The sequence below is a fragment of the Solanum tuberosum genome, unplaced genomic scaffold, assembly GCF_000226075.1.
Source record: "Solanum tuberosum cultivar DM 1-3 516 R44 unplaced genomic scaffold, SolTub_3.0 scf00265, whole genome shotgun sequence".
Taxonomy (NCBI): domain Eukaryota; kingdom Viridiplantae; phylum Streptophyta; class Magnoliopsida; order Solanales; family Solanaceae; genus Solanum; species Solanum tuberosum.
This window is the reverse complement of record NW_006239189.1, coordinates 457,867-485,854: the sequence shown is the minus strand read 5'-3', so window position 1 is coordinate 485,854 and position 27,988 is coordinate 457,867. Positions and strand designations below refer to the sequence as shown.

At 34.0% G+C, this 27,988-nt stretch overlaps 3 protein-coding genes across 11 annotated transcripts; 2 read left to right on the top strand and 1 right to left on the bottom strand.

The window, feature by feature from the left end:
* Nucleotides 1–7,385, top strand: LOC102596589 (ER lumen protein-retaining receptor A). The gene is made up of 6 exons (XM_006358038.2): nucleotides 1–269; nucleotides 1,278–1,543; nucleotides 3,164–3,279; nucleotides 6,755–6,828; nucleotides 6,919–6,982; nucleotides 7,061–7,385. The coding sequence occupies exons 1-6, from the start codon at nucleotides 179–181 to the stop codon at nucleotides 7,095–7,097; spliced, it is 648 nt and encodes a 215-aa protein (XP_006358100.1). The 5' UTR covers nucleotides 1–178; the 3' UTR covers nucleotides 7,098–7,385.
* A 324-nt stretch (nucleotides 7,386–7,709) lies between these two features.
* Nucleotides 7,710–15,606, bottom strand: LOC102595472 (dihydroorotase, mitochondrial). Of its 9 annotated transcripts, XM_015313788.1 has the most exons (11): nucleotides 15,351–15,606; nucleotides 15,127–15,238; nucleotides 14,603–14,649; nucleotides 14,456–14,508; nucleotides 13,627–13,772; nucleotides 13,312–13,493; nucleotides 12,496–12,632; nucleotides 11,958–12,123; nucleotides 11,726–11,842; nucleotides 8,217–8,377; nucleotides 7,710–8,072 (listed from the first exon to the last, which is right to left on the bottom strand). In XM_015313788.1, exons 4-11 carry the CDS (start codon nucleotides 14,480–14,482, stop codon nucleotides 7,878–7,880), a joined length of 1,131 nt encoding a protein of 376 aa, XP_015169274.1. In that variant the 5' UTR covers nucleotides 14,483–14,508; nucleotides 14,603–14,649; nucleotides 15,127–15,238; nucleotides 15,351–15,606; the 3' UTR covers nucleotides 7,710–7,877. The 9 variants fall into 9 exon arrangements, with proteins under 9 accessions (XP_015169274.1, XP_006358097.1, XP_015169273.1 ...); XM_006358035.2 differs by having other exon boundaries at nucleotides 14,456–14,493; nucleotides 15,127–15,606; XM_015313787.1 differs by having other exon boundaries at nucleotides 14,606–14,649; nucleotides 15,127–15,606.
* Nucleotides 15,607–17,036: 1,430 nt separating this feature from the next.
* Nucleotides 17,037–23,399, top strand: LOC102595144 (ubiquitin domain-containing protein 1-like). Its single transcript, XM_006358034.2, has 4 exons — nucleotides 17,037–17,350; nucleotides 21,444–21,566; nucleotides 22,704–22,823; nucleotides 22,901–23,399. The coding sequence occupies exons 1-4, from the start codon at nucleotides 17,314–17,316 to the stop codon at nucleotides 22,963–22,965; spliced, it is 345 nt and encodes a 114-aa protein (XP_006358096.1). The 5' UTR covers nucleotides 17,037–17,313; the 3' UTR covers nucleotides 22,966–23,399.
* Nucleotides 23,400–27,988: the final 4,589 nt, after the last annotated feature.

Here is a 27,988-nt window from a genome sequence, read left to right as displayed (position 1 = left end):
TGTGTCAAGTTTCTGAATTTTGATCCCAAAGCAAATTCCAAAAATCCAGTTCCATTTCGTTTCAACTTCCAATCCACAACCCGCAATCCCCAACCCGACAAACCCCTAATCTTCATCATTTTCATCAGGATTTGACTCTAATCGTGAACAATCTAGGGCGGTTTTCGCAGTAGCAATCATGAATATCTTCAGACTGGCTGGGGACATGACACATTTGATTAGTGTCTTAGTTCTCCTCCTGAAAATCTACGCTACCAAATCATGCTCAGGTTCTTATTCCAACTTGCATTTTCATTCTCAGTTCCTCGATCAGCTATTGTATATATATGTAAATAGTTTTGCATCAGAAGGTACTGTTTTCTATTAATTTCGTCGACTTTATTCGTGTTGAAACCTGAATGAGTAGTTTTGCTTTATACATGAATGACCGTATCTGATTGGCTCTTAAAGTTGCGAGTTATGTTTTTGATTTTGTATGAATTGGAATTGAATTATGTATTGATTGGACTTTGTAGAGTGAATAAGGTGTGTTTGATTGGGTTCCATTGAACAGTTCATGACTGAAAAAATGAATGTTCATTTGATAAACTAAGAGTGAGCATTATTCCATTTATGTGCTAATTAGTGAATCGGACAATGCACAGGATACATTATTTATAAGGAAGTAGTTACTTACAACTCCTGAAACTCCTAGGAATTGGATGATGTTATACCTACTGAGAGATTGCAACGAGTGAGCATTCTTTTTTATTTTACTGAGGAAATCTGTGAATTTTGAAACTTCTTTGAACCCGGGAGCTTTTAACTAGGTTTTCTTCTTGCCACGTATTAAGTAGATATATGGATTCATTAGGGCATTTAGTGAAATCAGTGGCATTGTGGGTAATTTGAAAATATGAAAAGACAATGTCAACGTGTTCGATTGCATGGGATGTTGTCAATAAAAGTATATCAACAAACCAGATGAAGTATGGTATGTTAGGACATAGACTACAAATTTGGTAAGTCATGGCACATTGGTATTAGTTCTGATGTGACAGGTAATTTAACAGACTACTAGATGGTATAAAATATCATTGTCTATGTATTGCCCCCTCCCTTTCCCCCTAAAAATACAAAAAGAATTGGAAAAAAAACGAAAGATGACCTATTCTTTAAATAACAAATAAAATATATGTACTTGTTGCATTCGCCGGTAGCTTGAAGTATACTTATGCTGAAATCTGGCTAACGTTTAGCTGGAAAATAGTTGGATTGAGAGTCTTTGCTGTATTCAGGAATATCATTGAAGACGCAAGAGTTATATGCTATTGTGTTCGTGACTCGGTATCTGGATTTGTTCACTGACTTCATCTCTCTTTACAACACTGTGATGAAACTGGTTTTTATTGGGAGCTCTTTGGCAATTGTCTGGTGTATGAGGTACCATCGGGTTGTCAGGCGCTCATATGACCGTGAGCTAGACACTTTTCGTTATTGGATTCTTCTGGGGGTGTCTTTCATTCTGGCACTTGTTCTTCATGAGAAGTTTACCCTTCAAGAGGTTAGTGATTTCTAAGTGTTCTAAATATTTCATGTGGATTGTCCTAGCATTGATAATCATGCTTATTGTCACATAATTTTGTAATGATAGATGGTTGCTTATGTGAAGTTGATCTTGGCAAGCCCAGCATCCTGTTGGTGCTTGCAACAACCATAATTTCAGAATTTCCATAGGCTGGCTACTGTGAAATAGAATTTCATCCTACAAATGTTGTGTTGCTTTGAATCCATATATAGTGAACTTGAATACAACAACTATTTCTTATCCAAGGTAGTTTGGGTCGGCTATATGAATCATCATTCCCATGTCGCTCCATTTAATCTCATCTCAAACACCCGGGTGCTGATGTAATGCGTGGCTAGGTGGATACCTTTCAATGATATATTCTGCATTATGAATCAATTGCAAATTGACTAGTTTTATGCAGATGGCCTGCCTACGCAACTCTCCTATTTTATTCGGATTTGGAACCTACAGCATGAACATTCTCGCAAAATCAGTCCATCACTAGTGACTGAACACTATAAAATGTTTGTGCTTATTACTCACATGCTACTCTGCATGTACATGGTTATAGCAACCCTTGAGGTAGTGCTTGTACAGACCTTCTTAAGCTGATCCATTTTTTTGATGGCCTCTGTTCATGACAAGATATAAACCCTTTTACGTTGACAATATACAATCAGCAGCTCAAAATATGTTAAGATGATATGTTTGCAGTCATGTGATTTGGCAAACCTTAACTAATCAGCCCGTTAACGTCAGTCTGCCCCCTTCAAGAATAATTTCTGTAATAGCCATTTATATTTGTTGTTTGCTAAGTTCCTTTAGTATTGAGATGTTGTTATGATGATTTATCCAGATGGAGGGCCGACAAAGTTGCGGCTGAAGTTTGATCTTGTCTATTTTATATTTGACTCAGGCTACTTTCCCCTATTAAAAGTCAGCTGAACCCCTCGAACTTTTTTTTCCAACTACGCTATTCTTACCCTCTAAAACCCTACTAGGTCATTGCAACTCTTCATGTGTATGGGCTTGGTTTCTAGTGCAGGTTTTTTATGACTTGGTGTTGTTCCTATTATGCTACATTGCAATTTGCATGAGTAAAGACATCTTCTTGTCTATATCATTTGCAATGTCATCTTATATGTCATTCTTGACTCCCCTACCCTTATGGTCATCTCCAGATATTGTTTGTCCGTCTTGGCTGTTAAAAGATGAGCTCATCCATCACCCTAGCACATTAGGAGACAAAAAAGATACTGAGATTTTTCAGTATTCATGGTATCGTTATAGTCAGACCCATCTGTTTGTTTTGTTAATGACTCAGTTTTTCTTTTTATTTTGTGGGGAGGTAAGGTAAGTGGAGAGGAGGTTTTGGTGTGGTGGGGGGTGGGGAGAGAACTGGTAAGGATTGAACCTTACACTTGGTTGCGGGGTGCTCTACTAATAAGCTGCCATTCATTTCTCTGAATGACTGATTAGAATTTCCGCGAAGACCCTGTGGTAGAGATCGTGTTACTTGTTTCCTTTTCCTTTTCTGGGATAGTCTTGATTCTCGGATTTATATTTGCTCGCTCCCTGTTTACACTATTGATGCTATGTATAATGTTGTTCCAGGTATTCTGGGCTTTCTCAATATACCTGGAGGCAGTTGCCATTCTTCCCCAGTTGGTGCTCTTGCAAAGAAGTGGAAATGTTGATAATCTGGCCGGACAATATGTGTTCTTCCTTGGGTATGCTTCCTCTCCAATAAATCTGGCCACTTCTTAAAAGGGAATTGTTTTGCAAATTGCATCATATGTTGAAAATTGTAGAAATTTTGTACTGATCTGGCCATATCTATTTTTTTTAATCTGAGTTCTATTATAACTCATAGCTGAAATTTGACAATTCATAATTTTTTTTCATAAATATTGCAAATTTGCTTGCGACATAGTGCCAATAGAGTGCTGGTATTTTACGTTTACGTAACGCTAGAAAAGGCTTGTCTCAGTTTTAACTGTGCAAGGAGTTAATGAAGTTCATCCACAAATCTATATCATCTACAAATGATTGTAAACATTTGAAATTGAAACGATGTGGTACATTTATTCTTCCTTGGAAGCATTGGTTCTCTCTTTCCATAAACCAAAGGATGTGTGGTGGAACTGTATTCCATCTTAACTGTCTTTCTAGTTTCTGTCTTCTCTAGGTTATAAAAGTGTTCTTCAATACTGTGCTTTAACCACCGAGATTGAAATAGATTTAGGAACATACTCTAGATCTTCCATGTTACAGTAGAGTGCAAAAGAAGATATCTTGGGTCCTGAGAATCCTTTTCATGTGTAACATAATTTCAAGTAATGATTTCCTTACTCTGCAGGCTGTCCTAGTTAGGTTGACTTTATACATAGACAGAACATGCCGTTTTTGAAGGTGCTTTTTATTTTCTTAAACATTTTTCTTGCCCCAGTGACTGGTGGTTGCTTGGCTTTGTCAATTTACTTGACTGAAAAGTCTTCTGTGCATCAAACAGTGAATTAGATCCTGAAGTTAGTCCCTCCTTCTCTAATTTCTCAAAAGACCCAGGCTCATCTGCAGACCTCGCAGTCCATGGCAATTCTTCCAGAACCTATTGTGCTGGCAATTCTTCTTGAATCTAAGCTTTTCTGTTTATTTTTGCATTAAGGTTTCGTGGCTTCAACAAAATGTGGCAAAAGGTCTATAGATATGGGATTACCTCCTTTAAGGAATCCAAGCCAAGCACCTTGCCGCCGTCTTATCTTTTTCCCATCACCTACCTTAAGATTCACCCTGGAAGAGAATCATCCCATAATTTCTTATAGATATTCATGTTGCAAATCCGTGAGTTATACTGGATCAGTTCACCAATACCCAGACCTCCAAGCATCTTGCCACCATCTTATATTTTTTTCACCATCATCTACCTTAACATTCTTTTTGACATTGTATGGCTCTCTCAATATATTCTAAGTTTCCATTGCATAACAATGAGATGATCATATTGGATTTGTGCACCAAGATTCATTCATGCATACTTTTTCTTTGATGGCATTCTTCAAGACTTTCTTGCTCATTACTAACTGCACAACCATGTTAATAATAGGGACTTGTATTGTGCAGCCTCAGTTTTTCTCAGCTAAATCACTTTCCTTCTTTACCAGTTACAATAGTCACTGCTGTCTATTTCACAAGTGAATTTTTCTTTCCAGAGTTACCTCCGAAGTTTCTCCTAATTCTATCCAACTGCCTCTCCACTCTTGACGGAATGGGTTATGAGTTATAGGGACATTTCATAGACCAGGATACCCTCAAGTACACGGTTTATGAGGGTCAACTTACAATCCATGGATGGGTAATGTTTCTTCCAAGTGGCTAATTGTTCCCAAACTTTCGACTTGTATAGGTTGGAGCAGAGCTTAAAGAAGCAATTACCTCCTGCCACTTTGAGGCATTTTTGTTGCTTGCCCCTAAAAGGGAAGTCCCATGCATGGTGCTGGAAAAGCTCCATCTCTCTATCACAACATCCTTCCAAGAATGAGGAATAGATACTCTTTGCCAGGTTTATGAAGCCCAGAAACTGCCACAAAACCAATAGTATTGTCGTGACTCACAGATATCTTAGCCTTGTTTCCTCTGTTCCAATAAAAATTTGAGTCAACATAGAGGAACTTTGAGATAGTGATTGTTTTATTCCTTTTTGTGCCCTCTTTGAAAGTCTTATCCAACCTTTGTCCATAGCTATATACAACATTCCTCTCAGTTGAACAATCTGAAGAGAAAAGCTGGTAGAGGGTGTCCCTGTCACGGTCCCCTCTGAAAACTCTCGTCCAGTCGACCCATTTGTCTTTTTTCTTCAAAAGTCACTCAGAACAGTAAGGGAATGTGGTTCCTCTATTTGACATTTATCTCTAGTGCAGTTTTTGATGTGTATTTCCCACCTTTCAATTTCTGTGCTACTGGGCAACTTTTTCATGACATCCCCCATACATGCCCACCACACATCTACATACAAAATCCATCCCGACTTCAATGATCCTTCTTCCACCACAATTCAACTGCTATTACAGTCAGTTTTGCATGTGACTTTGGTGTCAACATCTGTACAATTTTTCAAGGCTTTACGTATGAATAGCCTTTTTCATAGGCTGCCTAACTCGGTTGGCCAGTTAATTTGATGAATTTTATTAGCTTCTTATCTACATCAATCCTTCCATTATTGAGGATAATTTTCAGAATGATTGTTGCCGGATATCTAGACGGATAAATCTGCCATATGTATTGAGTTTTAAATGACATTCTTCAGTTTTCAAGGATCTTGGGTAGTCATAACTTGATTCCTTACGAAGATTGTGGAATTTTCCTAGTATTATTGGGCATTAGATTGAGGTACTTTAATTGTACTTAGCTTGTTGGCACTTAGAATCTTGAGCCTCCTTTGGCAGTCGAAACACTGTCATTTGAGGACGTACCTAGAGAACGAACACAAGTGTTATTGCTGCTAGAGGATATGCCTTTATTTTTTTAGGCAGCATGTTTAACTTTGATGCCATTATTGTTGTGCGCGCCCGATGAAATGAATCTGATCAAGCATTGACATCTTGTTGTGTTTTAAATTTGGTCTAAGCTTTATATGTTTGCTTTGAGCTAACGTTCCTCTCTTGTGATTGCTTGCCATGAGCATCTCCATAATAAGGCAAACACAATAAATTGTTCCTTTTTTGAGCTGAGTGCCCGTGCTGTGACTTTAAACAAAATCTTTCTATAGCTTGATTGCAATGAAAGAGATATTCAGATCCATTAAATCATGTGATTTATGTCTGTGTAGAATGCCACTATTTCAGATCGGAACTACATCATAAAGCTACAGAAATGATGAGGTCTTCCATTTAAATGTTTTCTTGAGCGATGGAACATTTTTTTTGACAGCACTTTATTAGCCATGTCTCTGTAAGACAAGGGAAAATGGTTCCCTTTCTCGCACCATTCTCTCACTGTCTACCCATATTTATCATCTCTTAGTTTTGTTTCATATTATAATGCTTGGAGCTGAAAGGATCTAACAATTAGAAGTTCCTAAATTATGTACATGCGGCATGTGTTCCTTTCCAGTTGAATAATGTAACACAATGACATTTACAATTTGATTTCAATTAGTTAAGATTGATTGGGTATTGTTATTGACATGCTGGTTTTATGCGATCACAGGGCCTACCGTGCATTTTACATCTTAAACTGGATTTACCGCTATCTGACAGAGCAGCGTTTCACTAGATGGATTTGTAAGTTTTTGGAAGCATAACCAGTACTGTTTGTTTTCAATTACTTGCAATGGTTCTTTGAAGTTGAATTTTCCTTTTCTTTTTTTGTAGCTTGCGTCTCTGGTCTTGTCCAGACAGCCCTTTATGCAGATTTCTTTTATTATTACTTCATCAGGTAACAATTTGTTAAAACTTCCTGAAGTGGCTCCTCCCTTGATGACGTAAACAAACTACTAACAAATTTGTTTTGCAGCTGGAAAAATAATGCTAAGCTTCAACTGCCAGCATGAAGCAAAGAAGATATATGATGAACAGTTTTAACACCTAACCGGAATCTGGTTTCATGCTGTGGCTTGTGACATAATTTTGGCATACTACTTTTTTTGGATGTGAGATCATACATGGAGTTTGGCCGTGGGTTAAGTATTTCACTGAGCTCCTCTTACATTGTTAGATTCAGAATTTCAGATACAGTAGTACCCTTGTTAATATGTTAATTTGAAAATATTGTCTGCATTCCTGTCAAATGTGATTCGAACTTTCAAAGATATGACTAATCAATTATTTTGCTTCGTTCATGTAAAGGTTCTCAGATGTCTGCATATCTTCTTCCTTTTCGAGGTGTCTTTGTCTTTCTTTCTTAACAAATGCTGATTAATTTTAATATCCAATTGCTCCAAATATATAGTTCTGGTACATTGTTGCTAGTGTCTATGACATCACTCAAAATGGAAACTTATGCTGTTTTTATTTAAAGGAGAACAACTCTCTTTTCTTCGTAATTTGGTTTGAAAATTGCAGAAGTCATAATAAGCAACGAAGGACAAGGAAGGCATAATCAGTAAATCTTCAAAATGAAACGAACAATTTAAGAACTTCAGAACACTTTGGTGACCCTGCTGTACTAAACCTGATCTTAATTTAAAATGGATCGAAGCTTTACGTTCAGTCACATCCAGAAAGCTTATTGCTTCCATAATTTATTAGCTGAAAGGATACACCTACAGTCTATATCTTTGGTTGAATCACAATATTACAGTACAAGAATGACAAATGAGAAGAGGAATCTCTCAGAGAGGAGCCGGCAACCAGTCGAGCATTTCACCAGCAAACATGGGAATAATATCTCCTGATGCATAAGAAAAGGATTCGGGTACCTTCCATGGCGTCTTACTCAACTTAATCTTTGAGTTGTTCCTAGGAAGCCCATAAAAGTCTGGTCCATTGAAGCTAGTAAATGCTTCGAGCTTGTCGAGTGCATTTTCCTAAAATGCAAACAACCAAATTTAAGTCATTGACTTATAGCGATAGCTACTAAACTAATGAACCTTTCCGAAGTTATTAATTAGAAACATTATAACATGGATGAGTCCAACATGAGCAGCACTGTAGATATCTATTGCAATTACCTTTTCAAACACCTTTGCATATACTGACAAGGCTACAGGAGCATTGTAAATACCAGCACATCCACAAGAACATTCTTTTCTTCGTCTATCATGAGGAGCACTATCAGTCCCAAGAAAAAATCTTTTACTTCCACTTGTTACAGCTGACACAAGTGCCTCCCCTGTGTTATTCAAAGCAAACTTGCTTGGATTAGAATATATACCAAGTGAACAAGAGAAGACAAAAGAGAAAAGTAGTAGGAGAAAGGGGACAAGACTAATGCAATAGATCTTGTAATTATGCGAGTAATGAATCTATTAATAAAAATGATTTTTTTCTCAAGCACTTGGTAATTTTCCAAGTCTCATTAAACATGCCTCCCATAATAGCAAATTCTTAATGGAAGCACCTTCTTTCAACAAGCACATTCAGGCCATACATTTATTTCCTTTTTTTAGCACATTCGCAGCAGTGTTTGCATCAAATGTTCAAACAAGTTCCCATGTCTAGGAAAACAAAAGGCAATGGATAGAACTAGCAAATCAAAGAGAGCCTGACCAAGTAGTGATTCATGACACATTAGCATCAGTAAGACTAAAAGTTTCATAACTCTTACAAAGAGGTAAAAGAAATCAGGTAGAAGAAGAAACTTTCAACAAATTATGCTACACAAGAAGAGGGTCAATTACAGGCAAATATAGCTTCTACCTAACTTTCAAAATTTCTGGGTAGTCACAACTCTTATAAAGAGGTAAGAAAATATCAGATAGAAGAACAAACTTTCAACAGATCATTCGACACGAAAAGTGGGTCAATTACAGGCAAATATAGCTTCTACCCAACTTTCAAAATTTCAGGGTAGATGGCTCAATAGCTGTTTAATCCAATTCTTCTTTGTTATGGTGACAGTATATCTTATAGATAATCCATAAAACAAGATCAAAATGCCATATTCCGAAAAGATTATAGGCTTTTAGATTTGATTTGACAAAGTATAAGTAAGGGCAGATTAGTTTTCACAAATAGTGTTTTGGACTCACTTCCCACTTACACGATCTCTTTATTCCTCATTCCTACATCTCTGGCCAAGAAATTGATAAGATTCGTCGAATCTGGAATGAAAACAGGGACAAGAAAGCTTTTAATCATGCTAAGTGGGAAACTGTCCAGAAAGATAAAAATCTGGAGGCCTTGGAGTACGGAATCTGAAAGCACACAATGATAGCCTCTTAAACAAATGGTTATGGAGATTCACAAAAGGTGAGAATGCACAACGGGATAAGTCATCGAGACCAAATATGGTATGCAACACCTGTGGATATCAAAGCTTACTAGCTTTTGTTATGGTTTCTCTGTCGGGAAAAGCATCTGGACTTTCTTTTGATGAATTCATAGGATACAACATGTTTCAAGTTGGGAAATGGTAGAAAAATCAGCTTTTGGCAGGGCCATACCCCTCTCAAGTGTGTATCCACTCTGGCAGCCAACCAGAATGCGTAACAGATTATTACTCAAAAATGGCTTGAACATCATCTTTAGAAGGCATTGCAACGGTTGGGTAGTTAATAGAAACTGCAGTTCTCTTTAACTTGGGACTTACTCCTTATGCACAGACAAGGACAACATTTGTTGGAGGAGCAAGAAAGGTATCTATTTACAGTTAAATCATGCAACACCATTCTGCTGAAAAGTTTGATTAAGAACTTATACTAAAACAATGCTCTCTCTTGGAAAATGTGCAATTTCTCTTTTCTCTCTTTCACTCCTTATCCTCTCTCTGATGTACCCTTCCGATGATTCTTATTCAAGTTATGAAGAAGAGAACTTTCTTTGGTTCAGGAGATGAGTCATTCGAGCTTATTGATATTAGCAACAATAAAGATAGATGGTTCACGGTAGTAGAATAAAGCAGTCGATTCACTAGCAGACTCAATATTGATGAGGAGAATCTGCCAAAGGCATGCAAAATTCTTCAACAAGCGTCGCACGGGGTAGGAAGATTCAAGTGTAGAATTAAAAAGTTGCAAAATTTCAATGTTACAGTCGTTATGTGGAGGATTGAGTCTTGGCTGGGTGACAAAAAGTCTGCCATCATAATCCCAGAGGATGGCCACATTTGGGGTTGGGTGACATAGTCGGAAAAATCTTGCGGTTCTTGAGGAAGCCTTCCAACCCAAGGTTCAATAAGCTTATTCATAATACAAGATCATTCATGGATATAGCCAGGATCCCACAGTGGTAGAACAAAACAGTTCAAGCTTCGAAGCTGGCGTCAAACAGACCTAACAGTGATTCATAAATGGTTTTTCAATAGATGGCAAAGCACTCTTGGTTTATCAATAAAGCATCTGGGCTTTCTAGTCAAGGAACAGAAGATGAGAATGATGGTAGGGGAACTTCATCTGTGATTCTGATGGTGACATTTTGAACTGGCTTTGCCATCAGAGGATGAAATTATCCAAATATATAACAAGTTTGGGGATCTGAATAAAGAGTAAACAAAAGCAATCTGATTCAAGCACTGTTCAGATTGTCTGCAGGTATGGTTCAGATGCCTTCAGAGAATCAGTAATGCAAAGTCCTTTTGGTGCTGTAAATTCAACTTTCAGCTCAGTTATCCCTCAACTCTGAGATTCCTTCTCCTCGCTGAAAGCAGATAAGGAGAAGTCACAGGTACAACTAATCAAGCAGAAGCTGAAGGGGATGACATCAATCTTGGAAAAATGCAACGGTAAGATTAATACTGAGGAGAAATTAGGGTTGGAGAGTGCAATAAAAGGCTTGCTTGAGAAGGTAAGAACTGTGACATCAACAAACCCATTGGGATCCCTGCATACTAGGATGTGAAGCTTGTTGCTTCAACTTGATATTTTATTTTATTTTTGATGAAATAAATGGTGTATTGATAAACAAAGCATCCAGCAGATGCATAATTACAAAAGTAGGAAGAGTCAGCTCCAAGAATGGACAAAAATAAACTTCCCAACAAAAAAGTAGAACTAAGCATCTGACCTTGAGCTTGATATGTTTTCCTTTTGTTGATAGTGTTAGTATATTGTCCAGCTTATGTTGATTAGGATACTGAATGCAATTCTATTAAGGTTCATGTATGAAGTAGAAGCATAGAATGCTAGCACTATACGCTTAATTTGCTCAAGTTACCTATCACACTGGAAGGAAAATAATTAACCTTGTTTGTTAAAATGCAAGTGTAAGTATGCAATTCCTCAACTTTTCAAAACCATCTAAAATTGGAAATAAGGAAATCAACCTCTTCCACTTTAGTTGAGTTGAACCAAACAAGTGGAGGTTAATGGTAAATACATTATGCATGAGAAAAAAATGAAGTTCTTGTCCCCTTTGTTGAACCAAACAAGGTCTATATGACCTTGTAGTCACTACAGGTGGTTAACCAAAGAATCCTAGTCGGTTTTTCAAAATTAAAAGTAATGTTACTTGCAACCAACAGACAAACACCAAGCGATAGAAGAGAATTTGAGCATCAATATGAAAGGATAAAGGATATTACTGTGGATCTCTCTTTTGAGGACTGGAAGGCAGTAATTATGCGGTTGTAAGCCCCCTTGGAAGAGAGAATTCCTGTTCAAAACAAGATGTTGTGGGGTGACAGTCGCTGCAACAAATCCTTTAAAGAATGATAGAAAGGTTAAATTAGCATTTGAAAAAGGAAGGTCAATGAAGTTCTTTCATCCGACAAGAAGACTAAAGTTCAAAAAGGTGGATAAAGTAGAAAATATTACCTTCAGTGCAAGATTCAACAAACTTAACAGCATCCATGGTGGTAACATGCTCCATCACGATCTTCAATCGTGGAAATTTCTGCACCAACGGTCTTAAAACCGTTTCAATGAATACCTTTTCTCTATCAAACATGTCAACCTCAGGATTAGTAACCTCTCCATGAACCTGCAGTCAAATGTAATACATAAAAATCCTATAAAATGAAGTTTTTTCAAGGAAAATGACAAAAATCACAAGCTTTGACAGAACATTTGGGGGAAGAAGAAACATGATTAAGGTTGAGTCATTACAGTTAAATGCTGAATCTATTTTATAGCGATCCAAGATAAACTGAAACTAGAAAAGCTATAGCATAGGCAAGAAATAACATTAATCATGTATAGCTTCAACAGATACATGATACAACTTTGAATGTGCATCTTTCTACAGTGATAAATAACAATTTTTTGGTGGTAAGGTTAGCATGCACATTAGAGCTTATGCAATGTTCTAGTGGAACAGGAAGAAAGGTTAGCACCAAGTTTAGCATCAAATTACCAGCAGAGGCATATTATGCTCAACCATTTCTTGTAGAACTGGTAAACACTTCCCGAAAAGATCAGTCACTCCATCTTGAGAATTTGTCGTGGCACCAGCAGGGTACAACTTCACCCCAAATACGACCTGGCTCTCTCCTGTGTTATTAGTCTCATTTTATCAGAAATAGTGGACAAAAAATAGATAAAACAACAAAAGAAAAAAGGAAAAAAAGATGATTATTAAATGCTTTCATGGAAAGAAAAATAGGAACATGGGTCATTCACATTGGAAAAAACTGCATCCAGATGACAATACACAATCAGTTCGACTTAAATGCTACAATTTTTGACAAGTTCAAATTTCCTCACAGGAGAGTAGACCCTGACTTTATAAAGGACAAGAAGCTCGTAATACTGACTTCAAATTTCAAGGATTATGATCTGACACGAAAGTAGACATAATAAAAGGACCAAAAAAAAGGTTGGTAGCCAAGAATCTAGCCTTCAGTTTTAATGTCTTGAGAACAAATTGGGAATTACACTTAGCTTTAAGATGAGATTTAACAAAGAATTACAATGTCTCTCAAAGTTCAACTCTACTTCAAAGTTTCACAAATTGGCTTTCTACTGGTGCCTTTTCTGTCATGATCTTATTGATGCTTAAATACAACCATTATCATTCACTGAAATTTATTTTTGTTTCCTGAGATACATGCATGCTCTCTCATAGAAGAATATCATACACGCACCGTTAAAACAGTCATAATATAGAAGAATAACATCTAATATATTTTTAATGCAAGATATTTCTATATCAAAAGTATATTGGACTTACTTGCTAGTTTGATTTCCCTAGGACTGGTTGTATCTGTCAAATAAAGTGTCATAAGAGGGTTGAAATCACTATCAACAGGTAAAGATTTCAATATCGCCTCCCGGTATGCTACAGCAGCAGCAGTGGTAGTGATAGGAGGCTTCAAATTTGGCATGACTATTGCCCTCCCAAAGTGATGTGCACTTTATCAAATAATGCAAAAATGAACAAGTCAAAATCAAGATAGAGAAACCGAATTTAACAAAGTGGGACAAGAAGTAAAATATCAAGAATAAACTGAATCACAATCAGCTGAAGTATTTAAAATCTAGAAACCTGTGAGGGACAACTGCCTTAAGAACATCACCATCACGGAGATGAAGATGCCAATCATCAGGTTGTGTGATTGAGAGCTCCATTTTTGCACTGTAGATTTTTAACGATCTTTTGCGTCCAAAGCTAACAACTGGTATATGTGAAATCTGGATAACCAAAATAATATGATATGATTAAAGAGGTCTCATTTTTAAGTCAAATTTAGAATAGCCAGAAAATCAAAGGTATTGATTCCTTTATAGAGCTGATTAGTTCATAAACTTCTTATGCACTACTCTGGACCAGAAACTGAAAGGTATTGATTCCCTTATGTAGCACATTTAGGAGTCGTTTGGTGTGAGGTATAAGGTATAAAAATCCCAGGATAAAATGCAGAATTATTTTACCCTTGGATTATTTATCCCACCATTTATACCTTATTGATAGGATAAGTTATCCTATATACATGGTGGAATAACTTATCCCGGGATAACTTGTTCCCTACCAAACGACCCCAATTCCCTGAATTTGATTTAGGGACCGATCATTTTTTTCCATAAAATACTCTCGCACTAGTGTGTCAAACACCTTGTAACCTTTTCATTAAGTAATGGTGAAATGCAAATATCTACTTAGAAGTCAAAAAAATGCCCCAGAACCACATATAAACTAATAGAGGTTTAAGCAAAAAAGGCAAATTACATGGGTTCCCTGCATTCAACGGCTTAATATGTAGGAAAATGATACCTTCTCACACTTTATAATGGGAAACAACATTTTCGAGTCAAAACAGGCAGATAAAGAGAGTTTATAAAGAAATCTAAACATGTAAAAGTGTTATATTACATACTTTGCAGGGGGAGAATAAAGTCCTCATCACTCTACAATCTGAGAAAGTTGTTCCTTTAGAAGCCAGCATTTTGAATGTAACAGAAAATAATAAAATTTCTCGAGCTTTGAGGAAGAAAAGTAGAGAAAGAAAGAGAAAGAGAAGCACCACTTTGAGGAGACGATGGATTTTGCGGTTAGCTGCAATTGGAGGCACTGCAAGTAGAAATTTGGGGGATTACAAGACGGGAAACAAAGTTCCAATTGATTGTTATAACGAGATTTTTTTATTGTCGATTTTTCTGACAAATTTACTTATATTTGTTGGAAAATGTATGATTAGGTTAAATATAAATAATATTTGAAAATAGAAAGGTAAATTTTTGAACTTTTTTCCCTGGAAAAAGAAAACGGAAATAAAGTTTTTACTTTTGAGTTAAAAGATCAAAACTAAAACTTAGACTGTTTTTTTTTTTTTTTTTCTGCTTCATACCTAAACTATTGCGAGAATCAAAAATCATACAAAATAAAATTAATTGAAGTATATACTGAATGAAAAAATGTAACAAAAATATCGAGATTTTAAGTAGGTAGTGCTTTGTTAGATGAATTCGATTAATCAGATTTCAAAATTTGGCATAAAAAAACTAAACCTTGAAAAAAAAAAAAGATAAATCAAGGAGGCAGAAATACCGAGATTCCTTTCGAGGCTAGCGCCGGCGCCGGCGCCGTCACCCTGCCGGAAATTGAAGAATAGCAAGTGAATAAAAGCAATTTCAGTTTCGGTGTTCCCCAAGAAGTTGTTCTGCAAATCAGAATGGCCAAGCGTGAACTATCCGGTACCTTGAGGAACTTGAAGTTTATGCAAAGGGCTTCTCTCAGAGAGGAAAAGCCTAAGAAGGAAGAAGAGGTGATACCTGATGGAAACTTCCCCTCCTGAGGCTATAAAAGGTCGGATGTATTTTCAAGGCTTTAGTCCTTCTATTGATAATAATAAATTGAGTGAAGAAGCTTCAAAACCACGTCCTGAAGCTTCTGCTTCTGCTTCTGCTGCTTGTTCTTCGGAGACGAATGAATGAACGGATTACTAAAAGAGAAAATGGTACATCACAATATGGGTTGGAGAACTCTAATCTGGACGACCCTAATGAAGATCTTAAATCGATGGGTATATATATTAATTAATGCCAAGTGAAAAAAACATGTTTATTTATGTATTAAGCTATTAAAAATAAGAATACACTATTATTTGAATGACTGTTACGTATTGTTTCATAATATATCGTTGTAGCATATTGTACTATTTTAATGAATACAGTGGTTGGAGAGATTGTATAGTTCTTCGTTGTTACATAATGTACACATCCATAATTTGAATGATAAACCTAAAAGGAAAAAATAGAGTATAAGGTAGAGGGTAGAACTACTATGAAAATATAGAATAAAAAATGAAATATGATTATTAAATAATAAATAAAGACAAAATGAGAAAAAATATTTTTACATACGATCACACCAAATCAATTGTTATATAAAATGAGTTTTTCATTATCATCTAATGATGAATTAAAACAATATGGTACAATAAAAGTTTTGTAACAATCAAAATACCCATTATATTTAAGGGTAATGCTAAATGGCCAGAAAATTTGGTCAAAAATTTTAAAATATTATAATATTTTTTTTATTTTAAAATAAATTGATATTTTTTCCATTTTTAAAATTAAAAGGTATTAAGTTAAAAGGATAAAAATGTTCAAAAGAATAAAAATAACATAGATAAAATATCATTCTGGTCAAATTCTAACTAAATTTTCTGATCAATTTTTTTTTTCTATATTTAAATCATCAATACAACACAATACAATACGAAATGCAAAAAGCCTCCAAAAAGGTGAAAGTTCCCACCCATGTGCATGATATTTGTCTTACAATTGCATAGATTTTTACGTAATCAAATGCCTTAGTCATAAATTCATAATTAAAAGATACTTACAAATTACCATTTAAATCTATTCTTATACTAGCTATAAAAAAAATCATCTCATCATTTTTTAGCACTATTAAAAATTACTTTTTTAAGTCAATTCAAACGAGTTCATTTTCGTTATCTTTAGCTTTTTCATTCACACACACACAAAAATCTTTATAAACTAATTTTTTTGCCAATCCAAAATCAACATTTAAACAAGTTATTTTATGAAGAAAAAACATTGTAAATCATACATTAATTTTTTTGGCATTTAGAATTACTTTGCCATAAAATATCAAAGAAATATAAACTGTTTTTTTGTTAGACAAACTTTTTCAAAATATAAAAAGATTTATTTATTTTCTTAAAAAAAAAAGAGAAAATGTTTATAGATCTTGGTTGTGACTAAAATTGTAAAACTATAGAAGTGGTTTGAATATTTTAAATACAATGGTTTTTATACATATTTTTCACTTTATATGAAATTGTTGTAATTTGAGTTGGGGATGAAATTACATTTAGTTATAATTTTGATTTAGTAAATAATATTTGTTTTTAATGTGATTTAATTAAATAAAATATAAAATAAAGAATTGAATGACGGTGGACTCGCTTTTGGTTTCTTCTAAACTTTCGTGTTTCTTCTTCTCCGTAGAAAAAGAAGTTTCTAATTTCACCCAAAATCAGAGAAATGGAAAAAACTATATATATAGCACTACATAGCTGTCATTGGGAGAGTTGTGAGCACGCAATAATACTCCTCTAAAGAAGCACAAAATTTCCCCTTTTTGCATATTAAACTCTCTCCATCAACATTTTATTCAGTTGTCAATAATTGACTGCGAATTTGATTCCCGAGATCGGCTCAGGTGTTCTTGAATACTCAATTTTTGGGCGACTCTGTTACAATGGGTTGCGTTGGATCCTCACGTACCAAAGGAGATGGTAATTTTTTTCACCAATTTTTACTGATACCCATTTGGTTTCTTGGCGTTTCCTTTGTGTTTGAAGTTGATTGCTTGCTTTCTTGATGAAATTATTGTTTTCTTCAATTTTTAGTGATACCCATTTGGTTTTTTGATGTATGAAGTGAGTTTTCCCAGTGTTTTTTGAAGTTAGATTGCTCTCGCTTTCTTGATGAAATTATTGTTTTCTTCAATTTTTAGTGATACCCATTTGGTTTCCTGATGTATGAAGTGAGTTTTCGCAATGTTTTTTGAAGTTGGTTGCTCTCTTTCTTGGTGAAATTATTGTTTTCTTCAATTTCTAGTGATACCCATTTGGTTTCCTGATGTATGAAGTTAGTTTTCGCAATGTTTCGTCTGTGTTTGAAGTTGATTGCCCTCTTTCTTGGTGAAATTATTGTTTTTCTTCAACTTTTAGAGATACCCATTTGGTTTCCTGATGTATGAAGTGAGTTTTCGCAGTGTTTTTTGAAGTTGATTGCCCTCTTTCTTGGTGAAATTATTGTTTTCTTCAATTTTTAGTGATACCCATTTGGTTTCCTGATGTATGAAGTTAAACATCGCATGTTTAGTCTGTGTTTGAAGTTGATTGCTCTCTTTCTTGGTGAAATTATTGCTTTTCTTCAACTTTTAGAGATACCCATTTGGTTTTCCAGACAGAAAATGTGTCTTTGTGTGACTCCACTTTCTGTGAGTTCAAAGATTGCATTTGTTCTGGAAGTTGATTGCGTTCTTGTTATTATTGGTAGAGTTGTTTGTTTTTGTAATTTTGGAGATCTCAGTTGGTTATACTGATATATGGCTATGAATGATCTTGCCTTTCTTGGATTGTTTAATTGATGCTCAAGTAAGTGATATTTGATAATGGATAATTAGTGATGAATTAGGTATTGGGTAGGTATTAGTACTACTATTTATGTAATTGTAAGTTCCATTTTGTTAGATATTGTGTCTGTTTGATACTAATGGGTAGGTTGTAGTTGTGAGGATGATGATGTGTTGGTTATTGACTTAAAAAATGAGTGTGACAATGAAGAATAGGTCGATAAACTGTTGTGGTAAAGTCGTCATCTAATTTATTAAACTGTTCTTTTGTTCTTTCCTTTAAATTTGACAAGAGACATCTTTATTCCTTTTTTCTTTAATAAAGAGAAACCACTATTCCTTATCATTGGCATTAGTCATCTTGTCTTATTCATATTTCAACTTTGAAGTTGTATCTAAAGAAGATTTAACTAGAAGACGAGCTAGATGCAAAAGAATTTGAATAAATAGAGTACATTATTTGGGAGTCAGAAATACCCTCGAAACAATAAATTAGATACTTGGCAGAATATTGACAAAGATGCAGAAATAACTCAACATATATGCACTGGAAATAGATCGGCCAAGTGGCAGAGTACATTCGCCTACTATAAATAGATGTACTCAATGAAATTGAAAGGAGAATTATATTATCTAATGAAGAATCATGTGACGATAAGTGTAAAATGTTAGGCAACTGGAAAATAATGTTTAATCCAGAGTAAATTTTACTTAAATAAGATAGATTTGCAATAATAATGACAGAAACTAGAATCTAGGAACAGAAGGTAAGGACTGAAAAACAACATGGTTTGGTTGTGTTGATGGACAAAAAACCATGTTTAATGACGAATGCGTCTTAGATCAAGTCAGTGCTGATAAATTTAAGATTATAGCCGGTAAAATGGTGATGGTAGAGCATATTGGAGTTTTTGTCAAAAATCTGGAGTACTTTCATCATTAGTTTTTTTATGGTTTGATCTTCAAATCATAGTTATCAAAGTCCACGCATGCTAGTTGACTGTTTTGATTCTTCCCTCTGGAAGAGATTAACTCAAATAATCAAATCAGATAAAAGTTTGTCTTAATACACTGAATATGGAAATGCACTAGGAAAAGTTTTTTCTCTATTGAACTTTGTATGGTGTACCTTTTTGTCTGAATAGATCCTTTTTTCCGATGGTATGGGAAGGTGCACTGCTGGTTTTTGCTCATTTTATCATAGGTCGTACTAATGAACATATGGTAAAGATTTAGCCTTTGTCATTCTCAAAAAAAAGATTTAGCCTTTGTTTGTATGATTTGAATTTTGTTTGCTTTGCAATTTGACATATTTTCCAATTCACAACCTGTAAAGTTTGTAGCCGGTGTTGCTTCATTTCTTTACTAATCTATTACGCAGGACTTTTTGTTTTGTTTGTGGACTCGTAATTTAGCTCTGTTTGTTTTCCTTGATAAGTTGTAGTTATTGCGATGTTGACTCAAGCTTTTATTAAAATTTCTAGGTATTTCGCGTTGCCTCATGGTTTTATATTTTGCTATAATTGATTTCTCATTACCTCCCTAGGCTTTTGTTATGAGCATGTGCTCTACTATTCTTTCATATTCAATGATCTACAACTTTTTATTTTTCCGGACTAATTTCCCCTTTATTTAATGATCCTTCTAGTCTCTTTTCTTTTCTCCTCGTAAAGAGACACGGTTCTTACTATTGCTGCTGATGCCCTTCATCTCCTGCAGAATATGTGCTTACAGAATGTTATATTGAAGTGCTGATGATTGTTAAGTGCTATTGTTCGAATAGATCTATGTAGCTTGTTCTTTATCTAATTGAATGTTGCATCATTTGTCTCTTCTCAGTGGAATTCTAGTAAGAGTAATATTCCTAAAAAGATAGTCTAGATCGGCGCTAGATCACTAGTGATGTTACTATCTACTTTTTAGAGGCATCTGTCCTTAGATATTTGTCTCTGTCCTATGCATGTTGGCTAATTTAATTTAAAGCATGGGAAAATACTGATCTATGTCCTGAAATGTAGTAAGGAACTTTGGAAAGGAAAAGAGATGCACTAAGGCTTTATTTCTAAAGTGACGATTATGATTTTAAAGGAGGAGCAGTGCATGATTAACAAATTAAGTCTGATTAAACAATCCAAAAATGTGTGACCACCTTACACCCAAAAGCAAATTCTAGTGCCAATTTATGCTTTGCCAATATAACTCATTTTTGGTGGCTGTTAGTGAGCATAATGATTTGGGTCCACCTTACACCCAATAAAGAGGTTCGATGAATTTAGAATTCTAGATACTTTGCGATATATATGCGATGGATAATGTTTGATCCTCCAGCTATTGCTACTGTGACTGCTATGTGGTGTTGCACTCTAGACAATTTGACTTTTATCCTTTGCCCTTGTTACATTGTAGATAAAACTCTATTTATTTAGTTTCATCATCAAGGATACAAAAAACACAAAACCTTGTTTTTACCTTTTTGTCTTCCCCTACTTTGGACAAAAACAAGTTAAGCAACACAGTAGCCTTTTTCTTTTTTTCCCATTCATTGTCCTTTCTTTGAAGAATTCTCCTCCGAACAGCCTGCCTGGACACATCATCTTGCAGAGATGGTGTCTCCATAAATCACATTCATTATATGAACTGAGTAGTGTGTACGTGGCTATTGTTTGTTTCCTTGCTTTTGTCAAGAAATTTACCTTTGGTCATCTTGACTACTTTATGAGGCTGTAAGTTCCTCTATTATCATCCTACACCTTCACTCAACTTCTTGACCCACAGAAGTCGGTGGGTGACTTCATTCTTCCTGAGATCCATTCCCAAAAAACATGTAGTTATTTTCTTTTCTTAATTCAATCAGAACTTGTATTTTGTGTCATTATCTGCTCTTAGAATAACACTCTACGACTCTAGTGTCCAAGTAGGCTGATGTGGAGCAGAGAAGTTGTTATTAAGAGGATCATCTATTGAAAATTTATAATAGAGGGTAGATTCTGGAACTAAGGATTTTATTTCTGGAATTGGATCAGATAATTTGTTCTAACAGAAGTTCAGAGCTTCAAGGATGGATGTTTGATTTCCCATAACCATGTGAAAATCTTTAAATCTTTTAAGAGTTGTTTCCCATTCACCTAGTAGAGGTTTCAACATTAAATCATAGCTAATACTTGAATGATGCTCATATATTAGATGTATGTTTCAATTATAAAAGTATTATACTTCACCAACATCGTGTCTTCCTCCTTCATTTGCAGAAACTGTTAGGAAGATAAGAAAACCAAAGCCATGGAGACACTCAGAACCGATAACAAGAGCTCAGCTTCTAAAAATGCGTGAAGAATTCTGGGACACTGCACCACACTATGGGGGAAAAAAAGGTAAATTTCTTGATAACTTTTACTAGCTTCTGCAAGTTTCTGGATCCACTGGTTCAATAGAGCTGGATGTGTGATCAGGTTACAGTACTATGGGCCTCTGCATTCTTATTTGAGTAACCAGTTAGTGATAGGCCAATTGTTAAACTCTAGAGTACACATGTGATGATGTCTGACAATCTATATGGGAGCTTGGGCAGAGTTGATTGACAGTATAATGATGTGTAGGAAGTAGGAATTGCTCAAGTATGGATGAAAAGAATCGTTCCTGATGATAAGTTGCTCTACTTTAGGAGGGTTTATATCATGCATTAAAGTTTTCTCGTAACGATCTGGCTCCAGTAGTTTGTAACTTGGATATCTCTTTCAGGAAAAAAAGAGACTTTGAATTTATGAAAATCAAGCTGAGCATGATATCTTTTAACATCCATGCTACATCTAATTTTAAGTAATGTGCCCTTTTTCGGCTGTTCTCAGATAACATGATCATTTCAAAAAGTAACATTCCCAATTTGCTCCTGAGCGATAACAACCTTAATGATCCTTGAAAATGTTTCGGTGCTATCAGTTTGGCAAAGTTGCTGCAGGAAGAAACATGTCCATCTCCAGATCTGTTTTGCCTTTCCATATTGTTGGAAAGTAAGCTGCATTAGTGTCTTTTAAATAGTTAATTAAAACAAGGCACATTAGCTAATTGAATAAGTAATTTCAACTTCTAATGAAATGATATTTAAGAAAAACAGAAACAGAGTAACTTTCTTTTTAAAAAAAATGGGAAACTAATGCCAACTTTCAGAAGAACCCTTTCTGATTGCAGCAATGACAAGGAGCTTGTGTATTCAGAAGAAGTCGGGAAAGCTCTCTAGTAAATCTCACTGTTAATTAGTTTTCAGATCTTCATAATTGAGATACCATTCATTGCATGGAACCTCATATTTTCACGTCGCGAATGAATGGGACACCAGACGTATGATTTCTTTTTCTGGTGGTTATTGTTAAAATTCAGAGATTGAAATGAAGCTATTGAATGTATTAACTGATGCTCAGGTAATAGTAAACTTGTAGTAGGGAAGGTCCATTCCCCAACAGTATAGTGTATGAAAATCTTTTCTCTTACAACATATTATACTCCATTTTCAGAGATCTGGGATGCGCTACGTGCTGCTGCAGAGGCAGAAATAGGCCTTGCACAAACAATCGTGACCAGTGCTGGGATAATTGTTCAATCCGCTGATTTAACAGTCTGCTATGATGAGAGAGGTTTGTAGTACACGTTGCTTAACACCTTCAACTTCCATTCCTGAGAATCTTAGTTAATGTTGATTTATCTAATGCAGGTGCCAAGTATGACTTGCCCCAATATGTTCTGAGCGAACCAACAAATTTGACTGGTGAAAACTGAGAAGGCAATATAATCAAGTGTTCATGCTTCATCGAGACTGTAAATGCTGTAAATTGCTCTCACAAGTCATTTCGTTTTATGCATTATGGTCCTGTTTCACGACATCAAGAATCGTCTGTCACAGCAGCAACATGCACCATGATATTCTTTTGGACATAATGTCTCTAGCTTGAAGAGGCCTTAGCATAAGTTTCAATTTCATGAAGTACATTTTGTCTAAAAACTCTCTTCCTAGTGCTCTTTTTGACAAAGTAGATGAGCAAAACTTGATTGTATACTCTTATGAATTCTTGAGCTCTTACCCTGTTATATTCGCGATAAGGGGTTCGGAGTGATGTTCTGTACTCCTGATCAAGTGGTTTAGATGTACTAATGCTGCAGAAATTTGTCAATTTTGATTCAAGCAATCTACCTCAGTGTACTTGGGTTGGCCATTTCTTTATCATTAGTTAACTCATCAGTAGATTTAGGTTTTTTCAGCACCTATGCATAGTAGTAACAAACTGTCTACTGTCTTGTGGATTTTACTACTTTAGATATGTCATAGGTGGGTTTCACTTCAATCTTGGGCTTTTGTAATAAAGCCCATCAACTATACTTGAAATTCTATTATCTTATTATGATGATCATAATTTAATATGTTTATATTGTAGGATTATAAGATAATAATTAATTGTGACATTTTATTTTTTTATAAAAGCAAAATACACACGTGTACGGACAAGCAAAACTGGGAATAACAAATGCACGTGTTAGGCTACACGAATCAATGTCTAATCTAAGCTTCTACTTGATTATTCATTAGTAATGCTTGGGGAGATATGACTTTAGATGGGAGATTGTAGATGACACAAATTATAATCGAATTCTAATAGGTATCGGTGGGTGGGACACTTTTCTTCTCCCTAAAAGTTGAGTTAATTTATGACTTCTTTTCGAGTTATGTGATTCTACACCCAAACTAAAACTAATTAAGTAGTTAGTATTCACCTCACCTTTAGTACATCAATCAAGAATTAGTTATTTTTACCTTCTCGCCAAACTAGAACAAGAGCCAATCGAGTTGATCCAAGTGTTACTTCTCTCATTTTTCAAACCTTCATTAATGTGCCTATCCACAAAGTAAATACTATAATTAATTAGAAGTTAACTTACGTTCCTCAATAAAGTTACACATAGATAATCCCCTAATTACACCCTAAGATGGGGGGAAGTAGGAGACGGCGGCCGCAAAGGTGCATTTTGAGTACTTTTGTTTCAAACCAAAAACATTGAGAAATTTCACGCTGCATGAGTAATTAATTACATTTACCTATAAAAGAAAAAAAAGATTAGTGGACTTTGTTACTCAAATCAAACATATTGTCTCTTTGGAACTAGACATCTTATTCAGTTCCCAACGTTTTATAATGATGTTCTCCACCTCATACACAAAGGCCAACATTGACTTGAGAAATCATTATTAGCAAAGGTCAACATCTTTAACCAATTACTCCTTTCGTTTTATTTTACTTCGTTCACGCACTCTTTAAAATAGTTATTTATTAGAGGTTCATTTTACTATTATGCTTCAGAAAATTTAATTTGATGTAAGTTTCTTGAAAATTTTCATATCAAATTATATTCCCACAAAAGGAATGATGAGATTGGAAAACTAATCCTTCAAATTCTTTTTGTATGTGTACGTGGAGTGAATAAATTACATATCCTTTGTTGAATCATGACTAGTCGATTTTATTGAAATTATCAATATATCATGTCATGTGCTACAGTACTAGGAGTGGCAGAACTATATGTATTGTGTGGGGACCGGGTTTAGTTGTGTTGTACATATAGGTAAAAAATAATTCGATAGAATTTAAAAAAAAAAAATAAGAATCCTTTAACAGAATTTTTGTTTCAAGACAGGGTTGCTAGTAGTTGCATACAAACTGATCGGAACACCTAATATTAATTTCTTTCTTACGAATAACAGAATTAAAGAATTTTTTTATCAAAGTTGTCACGTTAGTATTTTGATAATTGAAAATAAGCTATTTTTCGATGGATCCTATGTTCTTTTTCTGTTTGGTTTCAAACTCTACTTTCTTGAGCAACAACATATCCTATATATAGTCCCATAAATGGGGTTTGAGAAGACTTAAGTGTAGACATACCTTATTTTGAAAGATAAAAAGACTATTTTCGATAGATCTGACTCAAGAAAAGTAAGAACATAACATTTATAAAGATATAAGCAGTAACAACAATAATATATATAGTGTGAAAATTGAGGCAGAAGTGACAACAAGTTGTAGAAACAAATTAAGAATAAGAAAATAGTAAAATAATAAAATTGTCAAAAATAATACCAATAATATTAGCAGAAGAGACCAGACACAAAACTATTTAGTACATACTAACTTTTTATTTGAATCATCAACTTCTACACCGTACCCTCTTATTTTAAAACAACAACAACAAACAAATAATATAATTATAACGTCTGTATCTTGTATTCATTGATTTAGTATAAATCAAATACCGAGGGTGGAAAAAGATATAACCCAATTTACACAAGTAAAGTTATAGTTCGAGATATATAATTTAATCACAAAAGTTATCATGCTGGCTCTGGATCTATATATGATGATTATTTTAGTTAATTAGTTTATGTTAATCACATCAACTTTCAGAGTACTTAATTAAATGGGAGATGCTCAAGATGTTTTGGTATCCTAGGAACTGGAAGATCAAGTCAAATTACTAAATCTTGACTGCCTTGATTTAATAATTAGAACTAATTAAAACTACTTATTATAAAGTGGTGGGGACATTTTATTATCTGCATGCGTGAGTGTGTGTGCATGGATCTTATTTCTGTTTAATTTTTTCTTCTTTTTTAGATTCAATCAATGATCAAAAGGTGGAGGTAAATTTGTGAGTAAAAATTAAGTTTAGAAATCAATTACTATCAATTAAAATTATAATTCTAAAATTCATAACTCATAAAGATCACAACTGGTATCTTCTCTCTGGGCATAGACACTAGAACAAAAATATTTTTTAGCAGCAATAAATATAAACATTATAAAGAGTACTCTGATGTCTTTACCAGCGTTAGTTAATTGTTATTTGATCTAATGCCTCCTTTAGTGACATTTACAAAAAGTTCTAAAATGTAATTATCACTAATAATTGCATCTGAAAAGTATATTTAATGATAATTAAATTATTATTATTATAATTATTATTAATTAATTGTTACTAAAGATTATTTTTAGTATAGTATAATTAAAAATTATATTTCTATATTCAGACTTTCTCCTAATTAATATGAAATTATGAATCATGCACAAAGTTTAATTTGCACATGTTCTCAAATCTTTCATTTATTTATGCCCCTTTTTGTGACTCAAATTCAAGTATCCAAGTAAATATGAATATCTGGTTAATTAATTAGTTGGTAGATCTAATTTAACACTTAAACTTAAAAGAGGTAGTTTGATCGTGAATAAGTTATTCTAAAATTAATTATCTTGAGATAAGTTATTTTATAACACAAAATTATCTAATCTTGAAATTATTATACCTTCAAAAATACGTAAATCACTGTTCTCAAGAACTAGCTAACCCCTAGCTCGAATTACAACTGATACTCACATGGCTAGATGGATATATAAAATTCAGTACATATAATCATATATATAGATCTGTGGTTGGCATTTGTAAATTAAAATAACATTATTAATTTGAAACTTGACCTATGTTTTTATTACTCTCAAGTCACATGGCTAAGATAAACTTTAATTTGTGCAGGCTATATATAGAGGCCGTTATATTTCATTATGCAATAATACGAGTTCTAGAGCATTTACATATAGGGGCTCTTACATATATTCCTCCTTTTTCTCATTTAAATTAGTACTTTTTTAGGGATAACTTTACGATTTTGGGATATTAATAGGCTTTACAAAAGGATATAATTAAATTTAATATTTAATATATTGTCTACTCTTTAAATTTATGAGGATATTCCGCTTAGATATTCGAACTAAATTATGTTGCAATTGAACATTTCAATTTATAATAATAAAGTGTTTTATTTATTAGACACTTTCAGTTCAAATTTCAGAAAAGCATTTGCTCATATTTTCATTTTTCTATTAAATAGTTAAGTTAATTACATAAAATATACTATATATCTCTTTTAATTATACGCATCAACCTTAAATAGAAACCACTCAAGGTTTTATGAGTATAATTAAAGCGAAATGACATATTTTATGTTGTTAACTTAACTATCTAATAGACGAATAAGAAAATAGAGTGGCAAAATTCAATTTAATGTCATTTTCTTGTACCATTGAAAACTTCTAAAGAGTACCAAAATTCAACGTCATGTTTGGTCCCCTCCATTGTTAAGTTTTATAAACTAAGATTGCGACCTAACTGAAATTGAAAAAAGAAGTAACAAGTACTTATAATGTTTAGGATTATTTGGTTTGAAATCTTTTTACAATTAATTTTGTTTTCATCCCAAAAGACGAAACTAATGTCAATTTGGTCAATCATTGTATTTTTAGGTTCATAAATTTCCCAACATATATAGATATAGAGTAGTAGCAAAGTGGATAACCAAAAAACAAAAGTCTATCTTCTCTTTATCCTAACAAAGCTAGCCTAGGAAAATTAAATAAAATAGTGGATAAGTAGTTAGGTTTATTAAAAGATTTATAGCAGTAGCCTCACAATATTGACTTTGTGACTGAATAATAGGTTTAACAAAATTATTCATAAAGTTTGTCTTAATTATTAATAATTCATTTATTTTTAATTAAATTAAATTTCTTATTGCAAATGCACTAATTACCATGAAGTATTCTAATTTCATCAAACTATGCTTGGCTATAACTTCACTTATTTATTGCAGATATACTAAAGTTGATCTTTGCAAATTATTAAAGCCAAGGTCATTAATTATTGCAATTATTTAACTTGTTTGAGAAGAGAAGTATTTTAAATAAAATAATAATTTTCAGTT

Bases quoted from the DNA above. Each gene is read 5' to 3' on its own strand.
- LOC102596589 (XM_006358038.2), top strand. From the start codon at position 179: ATGAATATCTTCAGACTGGCTGGGGACATGACACATTTGATTAGTGTC. The intron at 1,544-3,163 runs GTTAGTGATTTC...ATGTTGTTCCAG, and splicing joins AGAAGTTTACCCTTCAAGAG to GTATTCTGGGCTTTCTCAAT. The intron at 6,829-6,918 runs GTAAGTTTTTGG...CTTTTTTTGTAG, and splicing joins GCGTTTCACTAGATGGATTT to CTTGCGTCTCTGGTCTTGTC.
- LOC102595472 (XM_006358035.2), bottom strand. From the start codon at position 14,482: ATGAGGACTTTATTCTCCCCCTGCAAA. The intron at 12,633-13,311 runs GTAAGTCCAATA...CTAATAACACAG, and splicing joins TAGGGAAATCAAACTAGCAA to GAGAGAGCCAGGTCGTATTT. The intron at 8,073-8,216 runs GTAATTGCAATA...TTTGCATTTTAG, and splicing joins ATGCAAAGGTGTTTGAAAAG to GAAAATGCACTCGACAAGCT.
- LOC102595144 (XM_006358034.2), top strand. From the start codon at position 17,314: ATGGGTTGCGTTGGATCCTCACGTACCAAAGGAGATG. The intron at 17,351-21,443 runs GTAATTTTTTTC...CTTCATTTGCAG, and splicing joins CTCACGTACCAAAGGAGATG to AAACTGTTAGGAAGATAAGA. The intron at 21,567-22,703 runs GTAAATTTCTTG...CTCCATTTTCAG, and splicing joins ACACTATGGGGGAAAAAAAG to AGATCTGGGATGCGCTACGT.